This window comes from Carya illinoinensis, chromosome 13, assembly GCF_018687715.1.
Source record: "Carya illinoinensis cultivar Pawnee chromosome 13, C.illinoinensisPawnee_v1, whole genome shotgun sequence".
NCBI classification, from domain to species: domain Eukaryota; kingdom Viridiplantae; phylum Streptophyta; class Magnoliopsida; order Fagales; family Juglandaceae; genus Carya; species Carya illinoinensis.
Genome location: NC_056764.1, coordinates 22,687,242 through 22,709,074, shown reverse-complemented (window position 1 = coordinate 22,709,074; position 21,833 = coordinate 22,687,242). Strand labels below are relative to the sequence as shown.

The window sequence follows — 21,833 nt, the reverse complement described above, 5'->3', positions numbered from 1 at the left end:
ATTTTCCATCAAATCCACCTATAATCTCATCACCAAATACTCTTTGCCCCTTCAACCCCTAGAAAACCACACAACACAATAGAAAGTTTTTTGAAAACTCAAGTTTCAAGCACGCCTCAAACTCATTCTTTAGAAAGTCTCCTTGGAACTCTCTTCATACAAAAAGCAACATTGCGTCCTACCTCCAACTCACTCCCTCTATCAATACCTCATGCCCCCTATGCCAAACCTATCCAGACACATCGGAACACACATTTCTAAATTGCCACTATTCTCGTGTTATTTGGCGTCAATTCCCATGGCCTCTCACTATTGAACCCTTCTCTACACAACCCATCTAAAATTGGATTAAAATTATCATTGCTCCTAACTCCAGACTCAATTTGCTCTCAGATTTAATCCATTAGTTTTAGATTTTTGCATCGGTAGCCATGGACCAAATCTGGATGTTCTGAAACAAAGCAAACCAAGGTCAGCCAATCCCCTCCACATTAGACATATCAAACCAAGTCAATCGCCTTGCCAAATAACACACCCTAGCTTGGCTAAAAAAGTCCAAAATCATCCAATTAATGCTATGGTCAACCCCCATCTTGGTTTCATGAAGATAAATTATGATGTTTCTATTCAAGAAAACTTCACTATCATTGCAAGTATTTGTGGCAATTTTGGAGGTGTCTCACTTAAGTCCTAGGCCAAATGCATTGAACATCCTATTTCCTTTATAGTGAAGCAAAAGGTGCCTTGCTAATGATTACAGAAGCCCTAGCGCTCAAAGTTTACTCTATTATTCTAAAAGGTGACTCCCTACTAGCTCACAATGCTCTCATAGACCTCTTTAATGAAGTTGATTGGTCTATCCTCACTATTATAGAAGATTGCAAAAATCATTTCAAGCTTCTCAAAGATTGGAAATTTGTTCATGTCCTTCGAGGTGCCAACCATAAGGCACATGAGCTTACTTAAAAGGTTGCTAACTCACCCATATGTAATATCATCACCCAAGATCTTGTCACCCACGACTCTCTGTACTAGACCCATATGGGGTTTGATCACCCTTAGATTTTCTATGCTCTCTATATTAGACTCTTTGTTCTTTTTAATATATTGTTTGTTTGAAGGGAAAAAAAGAAGAAGAAGTTTAGTCATAACCATGAGTATTATTTTTGAAAAATTCTACTCATCCTTACAACACGCATCACATATAATTTTTTAATTTTTTTCTCTTATTAAATATGTGGTATATGGATAATAAGTAGAAGAACTCAATTAGTTTAAGAAGAATAAAATAAAAATAAGTGTGGTGTGTGAATTAAGATGATAAATAACACAACTTGTTATTTTTTAACTTTTTAAACCACAAGTAATATTTTTAAAAAAGTTATAATCACATGTACATGCTACTTTTAAAAGCATTATGAAATACGGATAATTGGAAAATATTATCTGTACTTATAATTTTATTCATATAATTATATATACTGATATATCAATCAAAATTTTAAAATTTTAAATTTGAATTAAAAGAGAAAATAATAATAATAATTGTGAGTAATATTTTGAGTACACGTAGCACTACTTAGCCCAACCGAATTATTCTATTATCAAATTAGTGTATAGAGCACATCATCTAAATTACTTTAATTATAAGAATTGATTTACAAAATTTAAAATTTATATTTCTAATCAAATTATACCTGATATACACTTAACTAAATATGCTTTGCTCACTGAATTTTGAATTGAAATTTTGAAACTCAATAATCCATGAGACGTAAGAATTGGAAAGAAAATGATAAATCTTCTATATATAAAAAGTGCCTATGAAACAGAATTTCTTGTTTTAACGGAAAATCTTATTTCACCGTTAGTTTTAATATTTCCATTAAATAACTATTAATTCACCGTTTGTAGCCATTTATGTTAGTTTTACTGTTTCCGTAAATAGCTATTAAGCCACCATTTGTGGCTATTTATGTTGACTGCTTGAATTCCATTATCTAATAATTTAAAATCTAGAAAAATACAGTGCCAAATCTAATATATCCATTAGTGGCCATTTGTGTCTGTTTAAATTCTATTACATAATAATTGAAAATTTTGGAGAAAAACAGTGGCAAATTATATACGCTTCCTCTAAGCAGGGATACCATTGTGTTTTCTTATACATTATAATGGCAAAAAATTATAATAAATTACAATTTGAAAAAATTACGGTCACATTTGCTCTTATTTTTCCCCTTTTGTATGTGTGCCAGCTATTGAATTTCTGCATATTGTCCATGCATTAGAATGGAAGCTACCAAAAAAGAGAGAATATAAATTAAAAATACGTGAAGGCAGATTTTAATCACATGTAATAGAAATTTATAATAAGTTTTTATAATATACAGTATAAGTTATAATTTATAATAAGTTACTTTTTATGTCCATACGTATAGGCAGGGAGAAATTAGTAATTTCAATTACTTGATGAGGCAGCCGAATGGCCAAGCAGTGCAATAGTCATGTTCAAAGTTTGGATACCAAGAGACATTTCGTAGGAGCTCAAGAGGCATTGGATGGGGTTTAAGAAAACCATTCTATTGCTTTCAGTCCAGTGGTGCAAACATTTGAAAAGTGACTGATACCTTCTATTAGTTTCAGTGCATTGGTGCTACGGTTTCAAGAAAGATTGAAAAGTGAGTGACTTTCTTTTATGTGTTTATAGTATAAGCCACATATGATTGTTCACGTTTATCCGTGCTCTGTCTCTCTCAAATTAGGTGTGAAGCAATGCAGTGGTGCAAAAGTTTGAAGATACATTAAAAAGGTCAGTCTTATTGCCTTTTGTGTGTTTATATTATATATAGTCTATCTATGCATTTGATATGTTTGTTCATATTTCTAAGAAATTAAACAACTAATATCATAAAACTTAGAGATCCATAAAAATTATTAAAAAACTTAAGAAGAAATAAAACCTAATCTCTACAGTCAAGCAATGATAAGAAGAAAAATGTGACAGAAATAATCATAAAATAAAGTTCAAAAATTGAGGTAATAAAAAGTCAGAAAGTACCTGGAGAAGTGCTTCATCCTATAGTGATAAATTGTAGAACCATGAAAATAGCACTATTATCAACAATATTATTTGCAAATTAGAATTTGATGTTTGGAATGTAGCTCAAAAGTCAGTGACTTGAATACTTATTTATACATGTTCTCAACAGATTATATTCTTAATCAGCAACATATAAACTATTGCGTCTCTGCCCACTCCATGTGCTGATCAACATTTTGACTTATCAAATTATTACTTTAGGATACAAAGATAAAAAACCCAAACACACAGAACTCACAACATGCAAATCCACAAAAGCAAGAATTAAAAATAAAAAATAAAAAATAAAAACACCATCAAACGACCAAAAAAATTATATATTTTTTTAAAAATGAAATGAGAACCAAAAAATATCCAGTCGATCGAACGAAAAATGTGAAAGAAAAAAAAACCCAAGACAAAACTCAAAACATGCAAACCCACGTTTAACATAAGAAGCTCTAGGATCTTAAAAATAAAATGAAAAGTAAAAGATCTAAATGAACACATATAGATCTGATGTTGTTTGCCAAAAAAAAAAAAAAAAAAAATAGAGAGCTTCTAAGCAGGAGAGAAGGAAAGAGGTGTAAAATAAGTTAAGGTTTTTACCTTGCTTCTTAACTCCTTCTGAATATGAAAAATGGAGGTCCGAAAATGGGTTTAGAAATAGAAATACAGTGCCATCGAGATCATTGAAATATAGGGACAAAGAAAGAAATCTGGACAGAAGATGAAGTTGTTTGAGAGAGAGAGATCGATAGAGAGGTGGGGAGGGAGAGAAAGGGAAATCAGAATTGAAGACAAGATAAATTTATGTGAGCGTAAAACTGATTTGAGAAAAAATATCCTGCCAAGATATCACCATCATGCAAGCTGTAAAGCACCTTGAAAACGACAAATTTATAACTTTACACCTATTTAGTTTTACTCAAATTTCATATAATATTTTATTGTTTTCTTAATGGCCCACCGCCTCATTCGAGCATCCTTAGGTAGAATGGATAGAACTTTCTGGCATCAAATAGTTACTTTGTACAGCTTTGGCAGAATGACTCATCAGGACATGTAATTAGATCGAGTTCGAAATTCAGTTTGTCTGACTTAGAAGATAACTAGAAAATATAGAATTAGTAGTACATGCAGAAGTTGCCAAACTGACTTGCCACTTGCCACCATTTCACCCTCTCGCTGAGCTCATCCTCAACACATGTCAATCAAGCTGGTGTTTCATGACTACTTATAATTAACAACATCAATGCATCTACAGCCAACTAAGTTCTGCAATGGTTCTTACGACACCACATTTATGTTTTGTGTCTTCTACATTTTTATTTTAATTATCATAATTTTTGACACACTTTTTTTTATCTCTTTTAAATATCAGAAAAAAAAAATTTATTTATATTTATAGTTATTATTATTTGCAAGCTAGAATTTAATTTTAATGATTATTATTGTATTAATCTCAAAGAAATTATTGTTTTAGTTTCAATTTTACGTAACTGTAAACTTTAATATCTTCATAATCTAACAATCCAAATATTTGTAGAATTTTTATGTCTATATTTATAAAATACATTAAAATTACAGCAAATAAAAAGGTAATGATTCAGTTGAAATCTTATATGGAAGTAGTGTTTTCCAAAATAAAAAGGTAATGATTCAGTTAAATCGTTAAAATCATAAAGAGGAAAATTTGAGAAAATGGAAGACAAATGAATTTTTTATTATTTTTTTATGTGTTAATTGGAAAGGCGTTGAAAGGGGTTTAAGAAAACCTTTATATTACTTTCAGTGGAATGGTGCTAACATTTTGAAAGTGACTGATACCTTCTATTACTTTCAGTGCATTGGTGCTACGATTTCCTTGGTTTGAAGGAAGATTGAAAAGTGAGTCTAACTTTTTTTTGTGTGTTTATAGTATAAGTCTATCACAAAACTCAATTCAGAAAACTTATCCATGCTCTCTCTCTCTCTCTCTCTCTCTCTCTCTCTCTCTCTCTCTCTCTCTCTCTCAAATTAGGTGTGGTGAAGCAGTGCAGTGGTGCAAAGGTTTGAAGGTATATTAAAAAGGTCAGTTTTACTGCCTTTTCTGTGTTTATATTAATATATAATCTATCTATGCATTACATCAATCTCTAAGTTTCATGAAATTCATAAAACTTACTAGAAAAACCTATAACAAAAAACAGAGTACAAAACAACAGCATTGATGTTGTTTTTCAGAATTGAGACATAAAGCAACTCATGGGTAATTAGAATTGAAATAAATATAAAACAAACACAGTACTATTATCAACAATATTATTTACCAAATCCACCTATTTTTTTGCTTTTACATTCTAATTGGTATATTATAATTAGGCATAGATTCAAACAATGCAAACACAAATGCATTAAACTAGAGAAAAAACTGTCAAAAAGTTTTTTAGATAGTCTCTTTTTTTAAGTCTTGCAAATAGGTTGGTTTGGTTTGGTATACTCAAAGTCTAGGACTGACATGTTTAGAAAAATTTGCCTACCAATGAAAAATATAATAATAATAATGATATGCAAACCAAAAAAATAAAACCCATAAATTTTTAATAAACACAAACTACAGTCTGACTTGAGTATAAAAAGTTGTATAGATGCTTCAGTTCATACAAAAATTATGATATGAGACATCTAAACATATTTATGTAGAAATTCATAAAACTTATTAGAAAAACCTATAACAAAAAACAGATTACAAAACAACAGCATTGATGTTGTTTTTCAAAATTGAGGCATAAAGCAACTCATGGGTAATTAGAATTCAAATCAATATAAAACAAACACAGTACTATTATCAACAATATTATTTACCAAATCCATCTATTTTTTTGCTTTTACATTCTAATTGGTATATTATAATTAGGCATAGATTCAAACAATGCAAACACAAATGCATTAAACTGGAGAAAAAACTGTCAAAGTTTTTTAGATAGTCTCTTTTTTTAAGTCTTGCAAATAGGTTGGTTTGGTTTAGTATACTCAAGGTCTAGGACTGATCAAGAACTTAGCTACATCAAAATAAATATCAACTCAACAATTTCAGTAAGAAAAATTTTCCTACCAATGAAAAAAAAAATAATAATAATGACATGCAAACCAAAAAAACAAAACACATAAATTTTTAATAAACACAAACTGCAATCTGACTTGAGCATAAATACACTAATAGAAGAATGCAAGTGTCAGTTTCCTTAACTGGCAAGGTGTTTATTAAAGTTAGTTTCCAGCTGATAAGCATCGATAAATATTAAAGAAATTCCACCATTCTTTTCATCAAGAGGAGCACTTAGAGCCTGTCAGGTGTCAAGTGGTTTTTTACACAGCAATCTAACCAAATCAGCTCATTTGAGCATTTTATCAAACATCTTGCATCCATTCCCATTTCTGAATACAACAAACCAACCCAGCAATCTAACCTTTCCTCATTACATCACAACAAACATTCACCCATTTATAACAACAAATGCAGGCTCAAACCACACCAAGATTAAAATGGTAATAAAGATAATAATAATAACACGTCAACTCAAATACTAAATAAGGGACAAAACTTGCATAGGACTTTAAGAACCAATAGGCACCGTCAATGATAAACCAATTCAAAATAAATGTAACGGAACATTATCATGATTCAAAATCCTACCTGCTCTTCGGCAAAAGTGTTTTCGATGACCCTATCCCTAAAGCCTTCAAAGCCAAGTTTTCTACGAAAACAACGATTTTGGGAATGAAACTCATAACTCCAGTTAAAGAAATCCTCCCCCAAAACTCGTCGAAATCCCCATACTCAAATTAATACAGAAGCTGATACAAGCATATTCAGACTCGCACAACAAACCAGTTCTGGAGAATACCCATGCCCAAAGAAGCAGATACAATCATTCATTCTCATTAAATGTCGACCATCAATTAAATAAAATAATACTCCCCACTACAAATTTCACAAAAGAATCATTGTAATCAAACAAGAGACCAAGGGAAAGAAACCATACAGATTGAATCTGTCTCTGCTGCAATCGCGAACAAACCAGTCTTTCGCAGCTACAACCATCGGCAATTGTGCGTATTTCCGCATATATATCGAGCACACGTGTGGGGCGAAGTTTCGATTAGTTCCATGATAAAGTAATGTTACCATTCACCCTTCATCCATTAGTATGACCTTTTCTTTTTCCCAAGGATTTGGCTTGTTAGTGGCAGGGGCATTTGGGTCATGAGGTCGTAGATTTAATTGCCTATAATCTCGAAGAAAAATCAGTGAAAGAAAACGTGAACATTTCAATTTTCAATCCCCGGGATGAGGATAATATCATAATAGCAGTCCTTGATCACGTGGAAAGATAATTCCATATTTATCGAATTTTTTGGATAATATTTAATATTGAAAGATTATCTCTTTCCTTTTTTAAATTATAAAAGATATTTAGATTTAAACAAACATAAAGATTATACATATGTAAAAGATATTTCTAATAAATGTAAAATAAATTAATATTTTAACTATTTCATTCATATAAGTCTTTACATAAATAGCTATTTTTTCATTATATAACAATAAAATAATATAAGACAAATTTGATTTTGACAATTCACATTAAATCTCCCTATTAGATTATCAATTTATTTATTATATAATAATGACTAATTAATAACTTAAAAATATTTAATTTTTTAATTATTAATTTATTTTATTTTATCATATTTTACTATTTTACTTATTATATGTTAACTATTAATCATATTCTAATTAAATTATGGGTTAAAAATTATATTTTTTAATTATTATTTAATGCTAATAATCACAAATGTCTAATTAAATCCATCTAAAATTCTATATAAATATCTTAATTACAAATTAAATTTTTATATTTCCCATCCAACAAGATTTCTAGATTTTATTATATCCAAAATCTAACCCCAATGGAAATCAAGAGGATAGAGGAAAAGTTATAAATAATAAAATAAAGATTTACTCTATAAATAAGAAAGACTAAATTTGACTTTTTTTTTTTTATAAATACCGTAGGTAAAAGTTAAATATTTTACAATTGTCTAATCCAAAACCCTAGATTGAACTCAACGGAACTCTAGATTTAGTAGAGAAAAAGGGATTTGCCAACTAGGTGAGATACAGCTAGAATTCAGATGCAGGTGATCGGGAAGGATTGGAGATTTAGGGGGAAGATTTAAAATTTTTGAAGGGAGTTATTGGAGAATAGGAATGTAACTGGAGATTTCAGAAAGCAAGTTCGTATGCCACAAGAATAGCAAAACTCGAGGCTCGTTCAAGGAACCAGGCCCAGCGGTGGGTCTACCGGTCCATTCCCATATAACTACTTGCATTAAAGTATATGCAAAATACCTGTCAAGAAGGTTCATCCAATGGCTAGCTTTTTGCCAACTCATTATAATTTTTGAACAAATTATCGTATGTACGTGTCATGGTTAGCTTTTTATTAATTATGTGTACGTGTCATGGCTAGCTTTTTATTAATTAAGTGAATGTGTGTGATGTAAAGTTTTTATGTATAATTTTTTTAAAATAAATATTATAAATAATTTTAATTTTTTATTTGATTTAAAAGAGATAAATAGTTAAAAAAACATTATAAAAAAATAATGAAGCAAGAATATAAAAAAATTAAAAATTATTTTTAAAATTAATATGCTATAAAAATATTTTATTAAATAGAAAAACACAAACGTAAAAATATAAATTTTCTTCTATTAATATTACATTGCATATGTTAACTTAAAAAAAGCATGGAAGGGATTGCCTAATGAACATAAAGGAGCCCCAGTGTCATGATTTTATTTTTGATGAAGATGGGGTAAATTCGGTTTTTTATTTTCCCCATCAACCAAATTGGTGGGTGCATCCGAAAATTGAAAGATTGGAAACGGCATTTTCTTCTTCACTATTCCACAAACAATAACCCATCCAGCTCCTCTTTCACTGTCCCTATTACAGTACTACACCACGCACTTATGTTCTTTTTCCACACTACAAGTACCACAACTTAACGATTGACAAAGAAAATAAAACATAAATATATATTTTGAAATTGATTGTTGAAATATATTCTTAAACATTTTTTGAATGTGATATTGAAATATGCTTTTATTAGATTTCAGTTTCATTGTATTTTATCATTTGATTATTTATTTAATTAAGTATAGGAAATTATTGTTATTTATTTCTTTCATGCTACTTATGTAGAACAGTATAAAACAGTTGAAACAATCATTTCCTTCATTAATATTTACTAAATGATTGACGCACATCTAGCTTTATTATTATTATTATTATTATTATTATTATTTAGCTAAGTTCATATATATCCACTGATGACACACTAATATATAAATCCAAACACTTAATTTATATAAATTGAAAGATACAAAATTTGAAAAGATAGTAATTAAAAATTTAAAAAATGTGTAAATTTAAATGATCTAGGTATAATAAAAAACCAATTGATACAAATCATATGCCCCATTAATTGATTCATTTTCTCAAGACTCAAATCATCCCTTTTTATCTAAAAATTAACAATAAAAAACTAAAAAATCATAACATTGAAAAAAAAAATCAGTACAGAAATATTTTAAAATAATTAGTAGAGAAATAGTTGGTAGTTGCTTAGAATAGGGAACTAAGTTTGACAAATAGCTTCTAAAATATTTTTTGTATGTGATATTGAAATATGCTTTTGTTAGATTCCAATTTCATAATATTTTATCATTTGATTATTTATTTAATTGAGCGTAGGAAATAATTGTTATTTATTTCTTTCATCTTGCTTGTGTAGAACAATATCCAACAGTTGAAACAATCACTTCCTTCATTAACATAATGAGAAATGGTAAGATTCTGTAAATAATTTTTTTAAAAAAATTTACAAGCAAAAATATAAATTTCTGTAAAATTTAAGTTTGTGAACTATTTTTTTGAAGATCATGGAAAAGAACCTGCAAAAAGATTCTTGTATAGAGATTTACCAGAAGAGAAAAAGGAAGAGATCCGTAGAAAACAAAGAGAAAGATATGCTAAACAAAAAGCATCCAAAAGGAACTCGATTCGTATAAATGATTTCGATACATCTGTTGGTGATCAAACGACTACGTCGATTGCTCGATATTCAAACAATGATATCCAATATACAGACAACATTCAAGACTTTAGTCTTGTTCAAAGAGTATCAAAGAGAAAGCGAAATTCTGATGTTCATATTGATATCGTTGAAGAGGATTCGTCTCGTCAAGTATGTGTTACTCCTGGTGTTAAAGTTTGTGTTATTAATTCAGAGACAAATTCATCCATAAACAATGTCTTCGAATCTTCTAATCAACTCTTTATCCAACAGGTTCTCCTCTAATCATTTTTCAATATTTCTTATTCAACCATCATTCTTCTTTTCCTCTGAGATTTCGAAATATATTATACAAATAGGATCCACATGTTGTTCGAGAGGAGTCGAGCTACGATACAAATATGCTGACACCTTGTAGGGGTAAGAAACAAATATAAAATCAGTTGGTTCGTTTAATTCAGTCATCGAATCTTGCTACTATACCAGTAATGTCCTTACTCAAATAATTTAAACAATATGACGAGCTTGTGTCTGTTGCCTTATTTTCATTTTTTAACCAAATAGGTCAGTCGCATCACGGTTCTGCCGGATTTAGACAATTGTTGAAGGTAGTGCCATCTGAAGCATATTCTCTGCCATTAGTCCCCAGCTGCATACATTGTAAAGCAAATCGATTCCACCATGAGACAACTGGCTTTTGTTGTGCTGATGGAACAATTTCTTTAGCCACAAATGATGTTCCTGATTAGCTTTATGCGTTGTTTACCTCCAACACAAATGAATCTACACATTTTAGGACATACATTCGAACTTATAATAACAAGTTCGCTTTTACATCCTTTGGAGTGAAATTTGATAAAGATCTTTGCAGGAGAAATAGAGGAATCTATACTTTCAGAACTCAAGGACAGATCTATCACTATATCAACGATCTGGTTCCTTCAAATAGTCGTCCTTCTTATCTCCAGTTGTATTTCTATGATACAGAACATGAATTAGAAAATCGCATTTCTGATTCAAATAGAATGGATCCATCAATTGTCACTCAACTCATTGATATTCTCCGCATCAATCCGTATTCTATTTTTTTCCACTCTCTTGGTGATTTGGCCGATTTGGAAAATCAAATCATTCATATAAGATCAGATGCTGGCCTAGATCAACGTGTATTCAATGCCCCCACATCTTCACAAGTTGCAGCAATATGGGTAGAAAATGATGATGGAGATCAATTAAGAGGACGTGACATTTTTGTCTTTAACCATTCCGGTGGAAGTCATATAATTCAGTACTATTTTGGGTGTTATGATCCATTGCAATATCCGTTGTTATTTCCATTTGGCGATGTTGGTTGGCATCAAGGGATTAAAAGGGTTAGTAGAGGAAGGATATCTACATATAACGAAACAAACGGATCAATAAATCCTCAACAATCAGTGACTGCAGAAGAATTACTTGCAAGAGAACAACAAGGTTAGATTGCAGTATTAATATTCAAAAATTTCATTTAGTATGTACGTCCAACTTAGTAACATTTCATTCACATTCAACTTTTGTAGCGTCAAACAGAAAAAGGAAGGATTCAGTTGTTTCATGCCGTGAATATTATTGCTACAAATTGCAAATCAGAGAAAATATCAGATCAATTTTGCTACTTTCTGGTCGACTATTGCAACAATTTATAGTAGATATGTATGTTAAGATCGAGACATCAAGATTAGATTATTTTAGGAAGAAACAACAACATATTCGATCAGAGTTATATCAAGGTATTGTTGATACAATTACACTTGGGGAAACAAACGCTTCTAATGTTGGAAAACGGATTATACTGCCTTCATCATTTATTGGAGGTCCAAGAGACATGAGAAAAAGATATATGGAAGCAATGGCTTTAGTTCAGCGTTATGGCAAACCAGACATTTCCTTAACAATGACACGCAATCCAAATTGGAAAGAAATTACAAATGAACTACATCTGCATGAGGAGAGTCAGAATCGACCTGATTTGGTTGCTCGAGTCTTTCGTGCAAAATTAGAAGAATTAAAGGATCAATTATTCAAGAGGAAAATATTTGGTCAAGTCTCAGCATATGTCTACGTTATTGAGCATCAAAAGAGAGGTCTTCCACATGCGCATTTTTTAATTATCTTACAGAAGGATTGGAAGGTCTATGCGCCTGAATCTTTTGACGAGATCGTATCAGCAGAGATACCTAATAAAAATACAAACTTGCACTTGCATAACGCTGTTGTAAAGCATATGATACATGGGCCATGTGGAGTGTTGAACCCATCAAATGTTTGCATAAAAAAAATGGTTGTTGCAAAAGTAATTATCCAAAGAATTACGCATCTGCTACAACCGTTGGAAATGATTGCTTCCCAATATATAGGCGTTCTAACAATGGAGTAACTGTCAAAGTCAGAGGGCAAAATTTGGATAATCGTTGGGTTGTTCCATATAATCCATATAACGGTATTTATAATAATAAAATAGCTTAGATATTTTTCCATATCGTATATACTACCACTAATATTGATCTCAATTTCAACGAAGGATTGTCTCTATCATCACGTCCATCAAGTACCTTTATAATCAATCCTCTTCTTCCCCAGGCAGCTGCAATGAAGCAATTGTAACTCTTCAAAATTAACAATTACATATTAATGCATTTTTATTAGCGTTATTTATGTGATTAATTAATTTACATGTATATTTCATTTCCTTACATTATTATTCTTTTCTGAATTTTAAGGGCGGAGAATAACGATTTGATAATTAAAAGTATTATTGCAAGATCCTTGACATACCCATCTGCACCACTGTCATCTGTTGGTATTCGGGAAATTGTGAAGAATTGTGATATTGCAGGGTTGATTAAGGGTTTACAACCCATGGCGGTAAATATTATTTTATTAGTAAATATTATTTTATTACTAATAAATTAAAATATTCACACAAACATTCATTCTAAAAATTTATTATAATTTAATGTAGAAAGCAAAATTTTGAATAAATGCGAAGATAAATGTTACTGACTTTACCCAAGTATTTTATTACATGTCATGCATTGGCTGTAATAAAGGAACTGGATATAAATACAATGAAAGCTTCATTTGCATGTATTGCAAAAACCAAGGGGTCTGCAAACCACGGTATGTATCTTACAATTTTAATTTATAATTTATGTCTGATTTAATTCATAATTTGACACTATTCAAATTTAAATTAATATATTCAACACATTTAAAGTGCTAGGGCATATGTCGAACTGGACGATAATACTGGAAAGCTAGCTGCTACTATGTTTGGTGAAGTAGCAGAACAAGCACTTGGTTGTTCAGCAGTTGAATTGATGGAACATGCTGGAGAGGTATCTCTTTAATTTTTCTTCAAAAGTTTAGTTTTGTTATAATGAATCAATTACAAAAAAAATTGGGTTTTTTTTTTTTATTAATTATGTAAACCTATTCAAAATTTATTTTGTAGGAAAATCAACCGCATGTTAAATGCATTGTAGAGAAATTATCAAAAAAATTTTGGAAGATTCAAGTCTATGCAGATCCAGAGAAATTGAAGGAGAAAAAATATAGGCAGTTTAATATCCTCTCTATTGAAGCAGTGCAAGATGAGGAAAATGCTGGATCGTCATCCTAAAATCAAAATTATCTCAGATAACTTTCATTAAACTATGGGCGATGTTCATTTATAGGACAATGTTATAAATTCTATTAATGGTCTTATTTTATAATATATCACAACGTATAATTATTTATCAATTACATAAACATTACATTGATAGTTATTTAATTAACCAAAAATATTAAGTCTTTATTAATAAAAAATTATTTCTTAACAAAAAAAAATTATATATAAACTAAGCAAATGTGCATTGCACGTTGCTTTCACCTAGTATATTTAATAAAAATTTAAAAAAATTTATTTTTCCATGTCTCAGTTATTAATAGACTAAAAATTATAAAATTATTTTAAATTTAAAAAAAAAACTAACAATAAATAAATGCGTAAGTATATGTAACTCATTTTTCCGTATCACTCAAGTATTGCTGTCTTTTGGAGTTTTAGGCGGGCCAAGTGAGTAGCCGCGCTCGAAAGGCAAATGGATCTGTTGGAAAGTACAAGAGGGTCGACCTCGCAGTAGACGCGAAGGGAAATGGCAGTGGATTCAAATTTCGCGTCGTTGTTTGAGAAGCTTAAAGTTGAAGATCCATGGCTTCCTCCGAGGACTTGGGAATCGATCCCGTCCGAAAGCGGAGACGGAGGACCACGTTCTCTTTCCCATTTATCATCTTCCTCTCAGTCTCAGCCCCTCTACGACGCATCGACTCTCTCCGTAAGTCCCACTTCTCTTAGATACATATAGTCTTTTAGAGTTTCTATTCTGCATCGTTCAGTCACTAAATTGTGCGAAATGCACCATTTAATTGGCATTTCGAAATGCTTTTCTGAATGATGAATATATTCATTTCCTGGTGGTTGTTTTACTTTGATGTAACCCATAAAGGCTGATGACGAAGATGATGTATGTATATCTAATATCCTGCAAATCCAATTACTAGGACTTTCGTTCAAATGTTATTCAGAAACCCAAAATGGCCACCCTGCTTCCACTGCAACCCATTTGAAAAACACACCTCTAACATAGTAGTAACTTTTTTTTGAGAAAAATCTTACGCAGTTATTAGTGCAACTAGTTTCCACACCATTAATGCAACCTACAATTTTCTGAGCATGGGACTTGAGATATGCCACCTATAATGGAATGGCTCAAAGAGAATGGAATTTAAGATGAGAAAATTGTAATACCTCAAATTATATACAGGAACGTGGCGAATGAGATCGCACATTGCTTGTGAAGGATAAGTTCTCATCCTTTATAATGAATTTTAAGGGGCTCCAGTTGTGACATTGACTAGTCCTTTTGGAGTATAAATGTGGTTTGGGCATTCCTTGGGTTGTTATACTTCCCTTTATAATGAAATTTAAGGGGCTCCAATTTTGACATTGATTAGTCCTTTAATAGCATAGATGTGGTTTGGGCATTCCTTGTCGTTATGCTTTCAAATATTTGTTTTGTGCACTTTACACAAATTAATTACACCTGTTTCTGTTGAGGCTTTAATAGACACGTCTTTTTTGTCAAATAAATGGATTTCTATGAGTCAGTCTTCTATTCTGAATTTGTAAGCTAGAAATTTGACAATAAAATTTAGGTACAGCTATTTTCTGTTTAGGTGTGTATATTCTTGTCTAAACTAATAGATGCAAACTTCTGGGGCTAGGAGGAAAGTATGGTGAGGTTGGCCATGTATGCACTGCAAGGCGTAAAATCAGCACTTATCAGGATTGAAAAGCTTTCTGCTGCCTTTTGTTCTGATCCAGCTGATAGGACCTTCCATCAAATTCCAAGTTTGTGGAACCGGTCTTCAAGCACTCATGCTTTGGGAAAGATCCTGAACTCCATTGGCTGCTCGGGTTCTCTAGTTTTTCTTCTCCATCAATTTGTAGACTACTTTACAAATTTGAATTTGGATGAAAGTTTGACGGGAAAGAGAGAGATATCTGAATCTGCAGAAAATCAAATTTATGGTGACATTGAAGTGCATGACAAAAAGTGCCGTCCATATAGTCTTGTCAATCAGGCATTTGCTGCTGCAGTTGGAAAGGTTTTAGAAGGGTACATGTGTGCACTGGACACCTTATATGCATCAGTAGGTTTCAGACATTCATCAAGGAAGGTTGGTATGCCTTTGCATGCATCGTATATGGTAGGATGTTTTACCAGTGTTGTGCATTCAGAAATTACACTAGTGGAGCTGTACCTGCACACAAAGGAGTTGAGGACGTTGATTGAAGCTCTGGGAAATATTTGTAACCTACATAATGTAGCTGTCTGCTTCTCGACCTCTTCTTTCGAACACCTAAGTGCTAAAGCAGCCTCTGCATTTTGTAACTTCTACAAAGGAGGGGATCTACTCACATATTTGTATAAACTGCTACAGGTTTGCTTAATTTTTTCATTGTGCTTGCTTAAATTATACTTCTTTTGCTCATTGGCCTAGAATTTTTGCATCCTTTTACAGGACTTTAACACCCCCTTCTCTTAGGGACAAGATACTACTTGCTCATACCATTGTGCAAAGATTCTATTAATTAAACATCTAAGCAAACTTTATGAATGAACTTAAACAATATAACATGTCGTCACGTCATAAAAACAAACCTAAAGAACATACTCTATCTCTAATGCCTTTAGTAGCAAACTGACCAAAATTCTATAAGTAGTTATTATTAAGCTTCCTCTAGGTAACAACTTTGTCCCTAGTTTCCTTGGCTTGTAGGATGGTCATCAATGACAAATAATTAATACATAATAACAAAATGAGTAGAGTACTTTGTTTATAGATATATCATGCATTAAATAAGATTATCAAATATTTATATCTTTGAAAAACTATTTTTGAGAAAACTCTACAAAATCACAATATGAACATTGCACAAATGTCATAAAAAGCAATTTTCATTTGAACTTTTGCATGTTCAATACACATCTATTTCTTCTATGTGCATTGGTGATCATAAGAATCTCAAGGACATTCTTGTGGCCAACAAGTGAAGTTGCATATAAGATAACAATAACACTAGGGGTGTAAGGTTTTTTGTTCTGGACCAAAAAAACTAACTAGTTTCGATTTGTCTGGACTGGACCAACTGGTTTTGATTGGTCCGAACTGCACCAATTAAGGAACTGGTCGGTCTCGGTCCAAGAAAGTAAGGAAATCTGGTTTTCGGTCCAATCTCAGGGTGGGGTTTTTTCACCCCAGACCGGACTAGCCGACTTTAATATATAAAATTTTAAATAATTTTTTTATATGATATTTTATAATTTTTTAAATAGTTATATAAATTGAAAGCAAGTAATTATTTAATTTTCTTCTAACCTAATTATTTATGCTTGGATTATTTAAAATATTAAAGGTTAAGATTTTTAAGACAAGGTATTAACTATTAATTATTGAAAATGCACATACTATTGACATTATTCATTTATTATACTCAATTAAATACTAAATTAGTTAAGTTTATACTTAGTTAGATAACTTAGATTAAATCATTCACTTAATTATTTTATTATTACTTTATATAATTTGTTTAAAAAAGTTGAAAAGAAGAAAAAAATGACCCTGATCGAAACACCCTGATAAGACCAACCGGACCGAACGAAAGCGGTCCGGTTCGGTCCAGACTTTTGGTGGACCAAAAGAATCGGTTTGGTATGAAATTCTCCTCCAAGACTGACCCTAAATAACACTCGATAAATTATGGCACACTTGAGTGGGAAAATCTCATGGACCATATATTGATGGTCACTTTTGCCTTTTTGTTGCAGTACCATCTTTCATTCCTTTAATTCTCATCTTTCTCACAAAAAAAAAAAAAAAAAAAAAACGATGAAACAATACAAAAACATGTAGCTTAAAATATTTGAATAAACTTGCATTTGATAACATAACATATCATACGTCAAAAGAGACTTCCACATAAAGGGTAAGAAGTTATAACTTGTGTCGCCCTTGGCCCCCACTTGGGATTGGATGGTGACTGAAGCGTCGGGACATGTAACTCAAGGTTACATACTCTCGTATATGACAGTTAAGATGCAATGCTCTTATTGTAGTTCTAGCAGTATGAAATAAACCATAGAGGAAATTCATGTAAGTCTAAGTAAGATTGAGAGCAATTTTGCAAAATACCATGTTACCTTTAAACTAAAATCCCAAAAAGATTTCATTGTTCAAATTTCCCAAGATACAAGAGGGTCCGAAAAGATAACATCTTAAAATCATTTCCCTTTTCTAAGCAACAAAATTAAAATCCATCTCAAAACCTTGTAAGGCCTTCTCTATTTTGCCTTGTCCTTGTTGATAATTTTCCTTAAAATCTCGAAAAGCTCCAATACTTCACTTATGAGGTGGTCGGTCGCTATGAGCCTATCTTCTATGGATGGCTCTATTGAGTGCCCAGGGCTCTTCAGGGCCTTCTTCGCGGGTGGGGGATCCACTCTCTTGTGTTTCCCCATTATTGGGCTCTTGTCCTGTAACAACTTCTACCATTCTGGATTGGGAATAGTAGTGGAAACTACCACGGTGAGATTTCAAGAAATATCATTAAGTAAACAAACAACATACAAACGATAATATAAGCATACAAAGGTGAACCATGAAATGAATGCATGGAGATGTACTTGACATAGAAAATTCACTTATCCAATTTGACTTTTCAATATCATGTGATAGAGTTCTTTTGAATTTTCAAATCACATCCTTTTCCTTTGCCCTTTGAACAATTTAATACACATATATTACATATGGACTTATCCTTACTTGTAACCTCATGGCTCCCCTAAGCACTGTGTGTTCCCCGCTAGTTACCGCATCGCCTTATGTCCCATTTGGCAGGGGTGACTATGTCTTATTCTTATGCGGCAGTTCGTCATATTTGCCTTCACCGCACACAACACATATAGGCACTCACTAGTTTTAGGTGCTGTCTCGCTCCTACATTCTTTGAAAAGGATCCGTTTGAGGTCTGCTGGCTGTAGTTAGTTGACCCAGGAGTTACCACTCCAATTTATACACTCCAAAGTGGACAGAAGAGTTCCACTAAGACATTCCCCCGCCTTAGCATTTGGGGTTGTGATAAAACATTTAGTAACTCGTTTATTTGAAAACAATGCACAAACCCAGATGCATGTGACATGGACTTAGATGCTTCTTTCTTTTCATGAACCATGTAATCATGTATGCCGAGATTCATGCAATCACACACCAAGCAATATGCATCTCATGTTATGGCTTGAAAATATTAGAACATGCGAATACTTGGTTTACACATATGAACAATGGCACTCAACACTTATCAGATGGTAAAACAATTTCATAAACACCATTCACTATGCTTGCCCAAACACATAAATACTTGTAAGCATGATTTTGCAAAAGTAACATGAACTTATAACTTTTAACATGTTCGATATAACATCATCAAATAACATGGCAACATAATCATATAGATCCGAATACAAAGCACGGCATCTTAAGAGATTTCATCCATTCAACTAGATCATACAATAACATGGAAGTGCAAGTTCACACGGCATATACACATATTATCCAAGAGTAGGTTGAAGGTCCACTTACAAAGATCCAAGCAAAAGCAATATGACCAAGCTGTAAAAAGGTTTATTCAATAGTTAGAATTTAAAAGAACACAACCCTAATGTTCTTGTGGGAAGGTGCTAGGGGTTTTATCTTGTTCATAGAGGTACTCTAAGAGCTCGGCCTAGAGGCCTTTGGTGTTGTGATGCTCGTGTCCCTCTTCCTTGATCTAAGCTAGGTCTTGGACGTGTGGTATGTGTGTGCTTGGCTCGGTGTAAGATGCTTGTGATGTGTTATGGCCGAAACAACTTTGACATGGGGTGAAGATCATCGCTTAGGGTTTCGGCCTCCCAACTTTGAGAAAACTCTAGTTTTCTCTCAAAGATCCTTCAAGAGAGAGAGAGAGAGAGAGAGAGAGAGAGAGAGAGAGAGAGAGAGAAGGTTGTGTGGTTGTACTGTGTGCCCTCTTCCTTAGAAAGCGACAACCTTAGTTTCCTCCCTTTTCTGGAGGTTGGAGGAGATGAGAGGTGAGGGACACGAGTGTTTGGGTGGCAAGAAGGTGGCGAGAAAGGCTTAGACATGTGGGAGGAGAAAAGAAGCAAGAGTAAAGTGTTTGAGAATTCGAAATTTGCCCAAAAAGACTCTTCACCTGTCCGCCCCTCCCCTTTTATTCCTTCTCTCACACTTTAACCTTGAAAATGTAAAAGACTTATGCATGGATGCCATGTGGCACAATGGCCGAAACCCCTCTTCATCTTTCTCATCATTGTGTTGCTTTGGGAAAATCAAGAGTCCCATTGACAAGTGGCGTGTGAGACCCTTCATCTGAAACCCTAGTTTCCAAGAGTGCCCCTCTTCAGTGTCTTCACGCTTCTAGGTTCAATGAATTTGATGGCTAAATGGTCAATACACAAAATCACAATCATCCTTGGGAGGATGAACGTGTGCATGCTTGCCACTTGGCAAGTGGCATGTGTGTGTGTTTTGGCCACCCCTCTCATTTCCCCACAAGGTCTCTTCCTCTTCCCTAGCTTCTTGGGGTGGCGTATAGTGACAATTTCCTAGGTGAATGACATGTGGTGTGTGGGTGTGAGAGAGTGGCGTGTGTGTGCGGCGAAATCTAGAGACTAGGTTTTTGCCTTGTCCCAATGTGCCTCTTCCACTCCTAATTATTGCTTCTTTCTAGAAACTCCCCTCTCAAATGCATGTGTGACACTTGGCAATGAAGTTATTGGCTCTTCTAGGATGGGCGTGTATCTCACCTTGGCCGAAACCCTAACTCTTTGTGGGTTGTGATTTTTGTCCTTTGAGCTCCCCTATGTGCCCTTTCCCATGCAATCTTCCTTGGAACTCACATGGTTTTGACAAATGGCAAGGGTAAAGTGGGTGGTTGGTGTGTGTGGGTGCAATGGCTGAGTATCCCTTGTCTTCCCTAGGTGCCTCTTGATTACTTCTAGAAGAATCCTCCTTCCCCTCTACATGAATGACAAGGGTCAAAATATGATGTTCTTGCCATGGATGGCGTGCTAAGGTTTTGAGGCTACACCAAACCCTAATTCTCTCACCCTTCGCCCCACTATTTGGTCCAGATTCGTTGGGCCCTGAATGTATGAAAAAAGGCCATGGGTTTTGGTGGGTTGGGTGTGTACCCAAAACCCTCGAGGGTTTTTTTGTACTACAATCTAGTGTGCTGGCCGAAATCCTAAGGCCTTGCTGGGCCTCTCTTATGGGCTAAAATGCTAATTACATCATGGCAAATAATTTTAAATAAATAAAAGCCCAAGATTTCTTGAGGGTTGTCAAAAACAGGCAAGGACTTGGCTAAGTCCAGGTTGTCACATAACTTGTATTAAAGATATTTTTTTAAAGTCATGACTGAAAATTTGAAACAATAAGGGTATGCTCATATCTACTTACCCCACACCTTAGCTTCAAAAAATAAAAAGAACTTCCCTTAAATCAATGTATCAATCTTATTTGTAAACTATCAGTTTACTAAATTATATTCCACTATTTGGCCTTCCAGCACTTGTGCTTAAAACAATATGTTTTTTTTTACAAGTAAGAAGAATTTATAAATCCACATAATTAGGCAAAGTCCAAGTACACATGAAGTATACAAGAGAGAAACCTAATTACAAGCTAATAGCTGTGAAAAACAGCATACAAGTCATTAAAACTAGTCCCATTCAATAAAATAGCCAAAGCCCAAAGTAACAATGTATGGAAGAAAAAAATATTGAATCCCTCCCATCGAACGTTCCCTATTATCAAAACAACGACCATTCCTCTCATTCCAAGTACACCACATTAGACATAAAGGCACCATCTTCCAAACAGCCACAATTTGATGATTGCCTGAAATTCCTCTCCAACATGACAATAAATCTACCACCCTCCTAGGCATTACCCATTCAATACCAAGCCTAGTAAAAATT

At 33.0% G+C, this 21,833-nt stretch overlaps 2 protein-coding genes across 7 annotated transcripts in view; one reads left to right on the top strand and one right to left on the bottom strand.

Moving 5' to 3' along the window:
- Nucleotides 1-1,983: 1,983 nt before the first annotated feature.
- Nucleotides 1,984-7,314, bottom strand: LOC122291451. Of its 5 annotated transcripts, XM_043099171.1 has the most exons (4): nucleotides 7,111-7,314; nucleotides 6,762-6,822; nucleotides 3,062-3,114; nucleotides 1,984-2,299 (listed from the first exon to the last, which is right to left on the bottom strand). In XM_043099171.1, the coding sequence occupies exons 1-4, from the start codon at nucleotides 7,254-7,256 to the stop codon at nucleotides 2,230-2,232; spliced, it is 330 nt and encodes a 109-aa protein (XP_042955105.1). In that variant the 5' UTR covers nucleotides 7,257-7,314; the 3' UTR covers nucleotides 1,984-2,229. The 5 variants fall into 5 exon arrangements, 1 of the variants encoding a protein (XP_042955105.1); XR_006236633.1 differs by lacking the exon at nucleotides 6,762-6,822 and having other exon boundaries at nucleotides 2,025-2,299; XR_006236631.1 differs by lacking the exons at nucleotides 6,762-6,822; nucleotides 7,111-7,314 and adding an exon at nucleotides 3,692-4,515 and having other exon boundaries at nucleotides 2,025-2,299.
- A 6,958-nt stretch (nucleotides 7,315-14,272) lies between these two features.
- LOC122291704 overlaps nucleotides 14,273-21,833 on the top strand; it is a 48,246-nt gene continuing 40,685 nt past the window's right edge. For both annotated transcript variants that reach the window (XM_043099592.1, XM_043099591.1), the window contains exons 1-2: nucleotides 14,273-14,570; nucleotides 15,520-16,239. In XM_043099592.1, coding sequence (XP_042955526.1) covers nucleotides 14,391-14,570; nucleotides 15,520-16,239 — 900 coding nt within the window. In that variant the 5' untranslated portion in view covers nucleotides 14,273-14,390. The remainder of the gene's footprint in view (nucleotides 14,571-15,519; nucleotides 16,240-21,833) is intronic.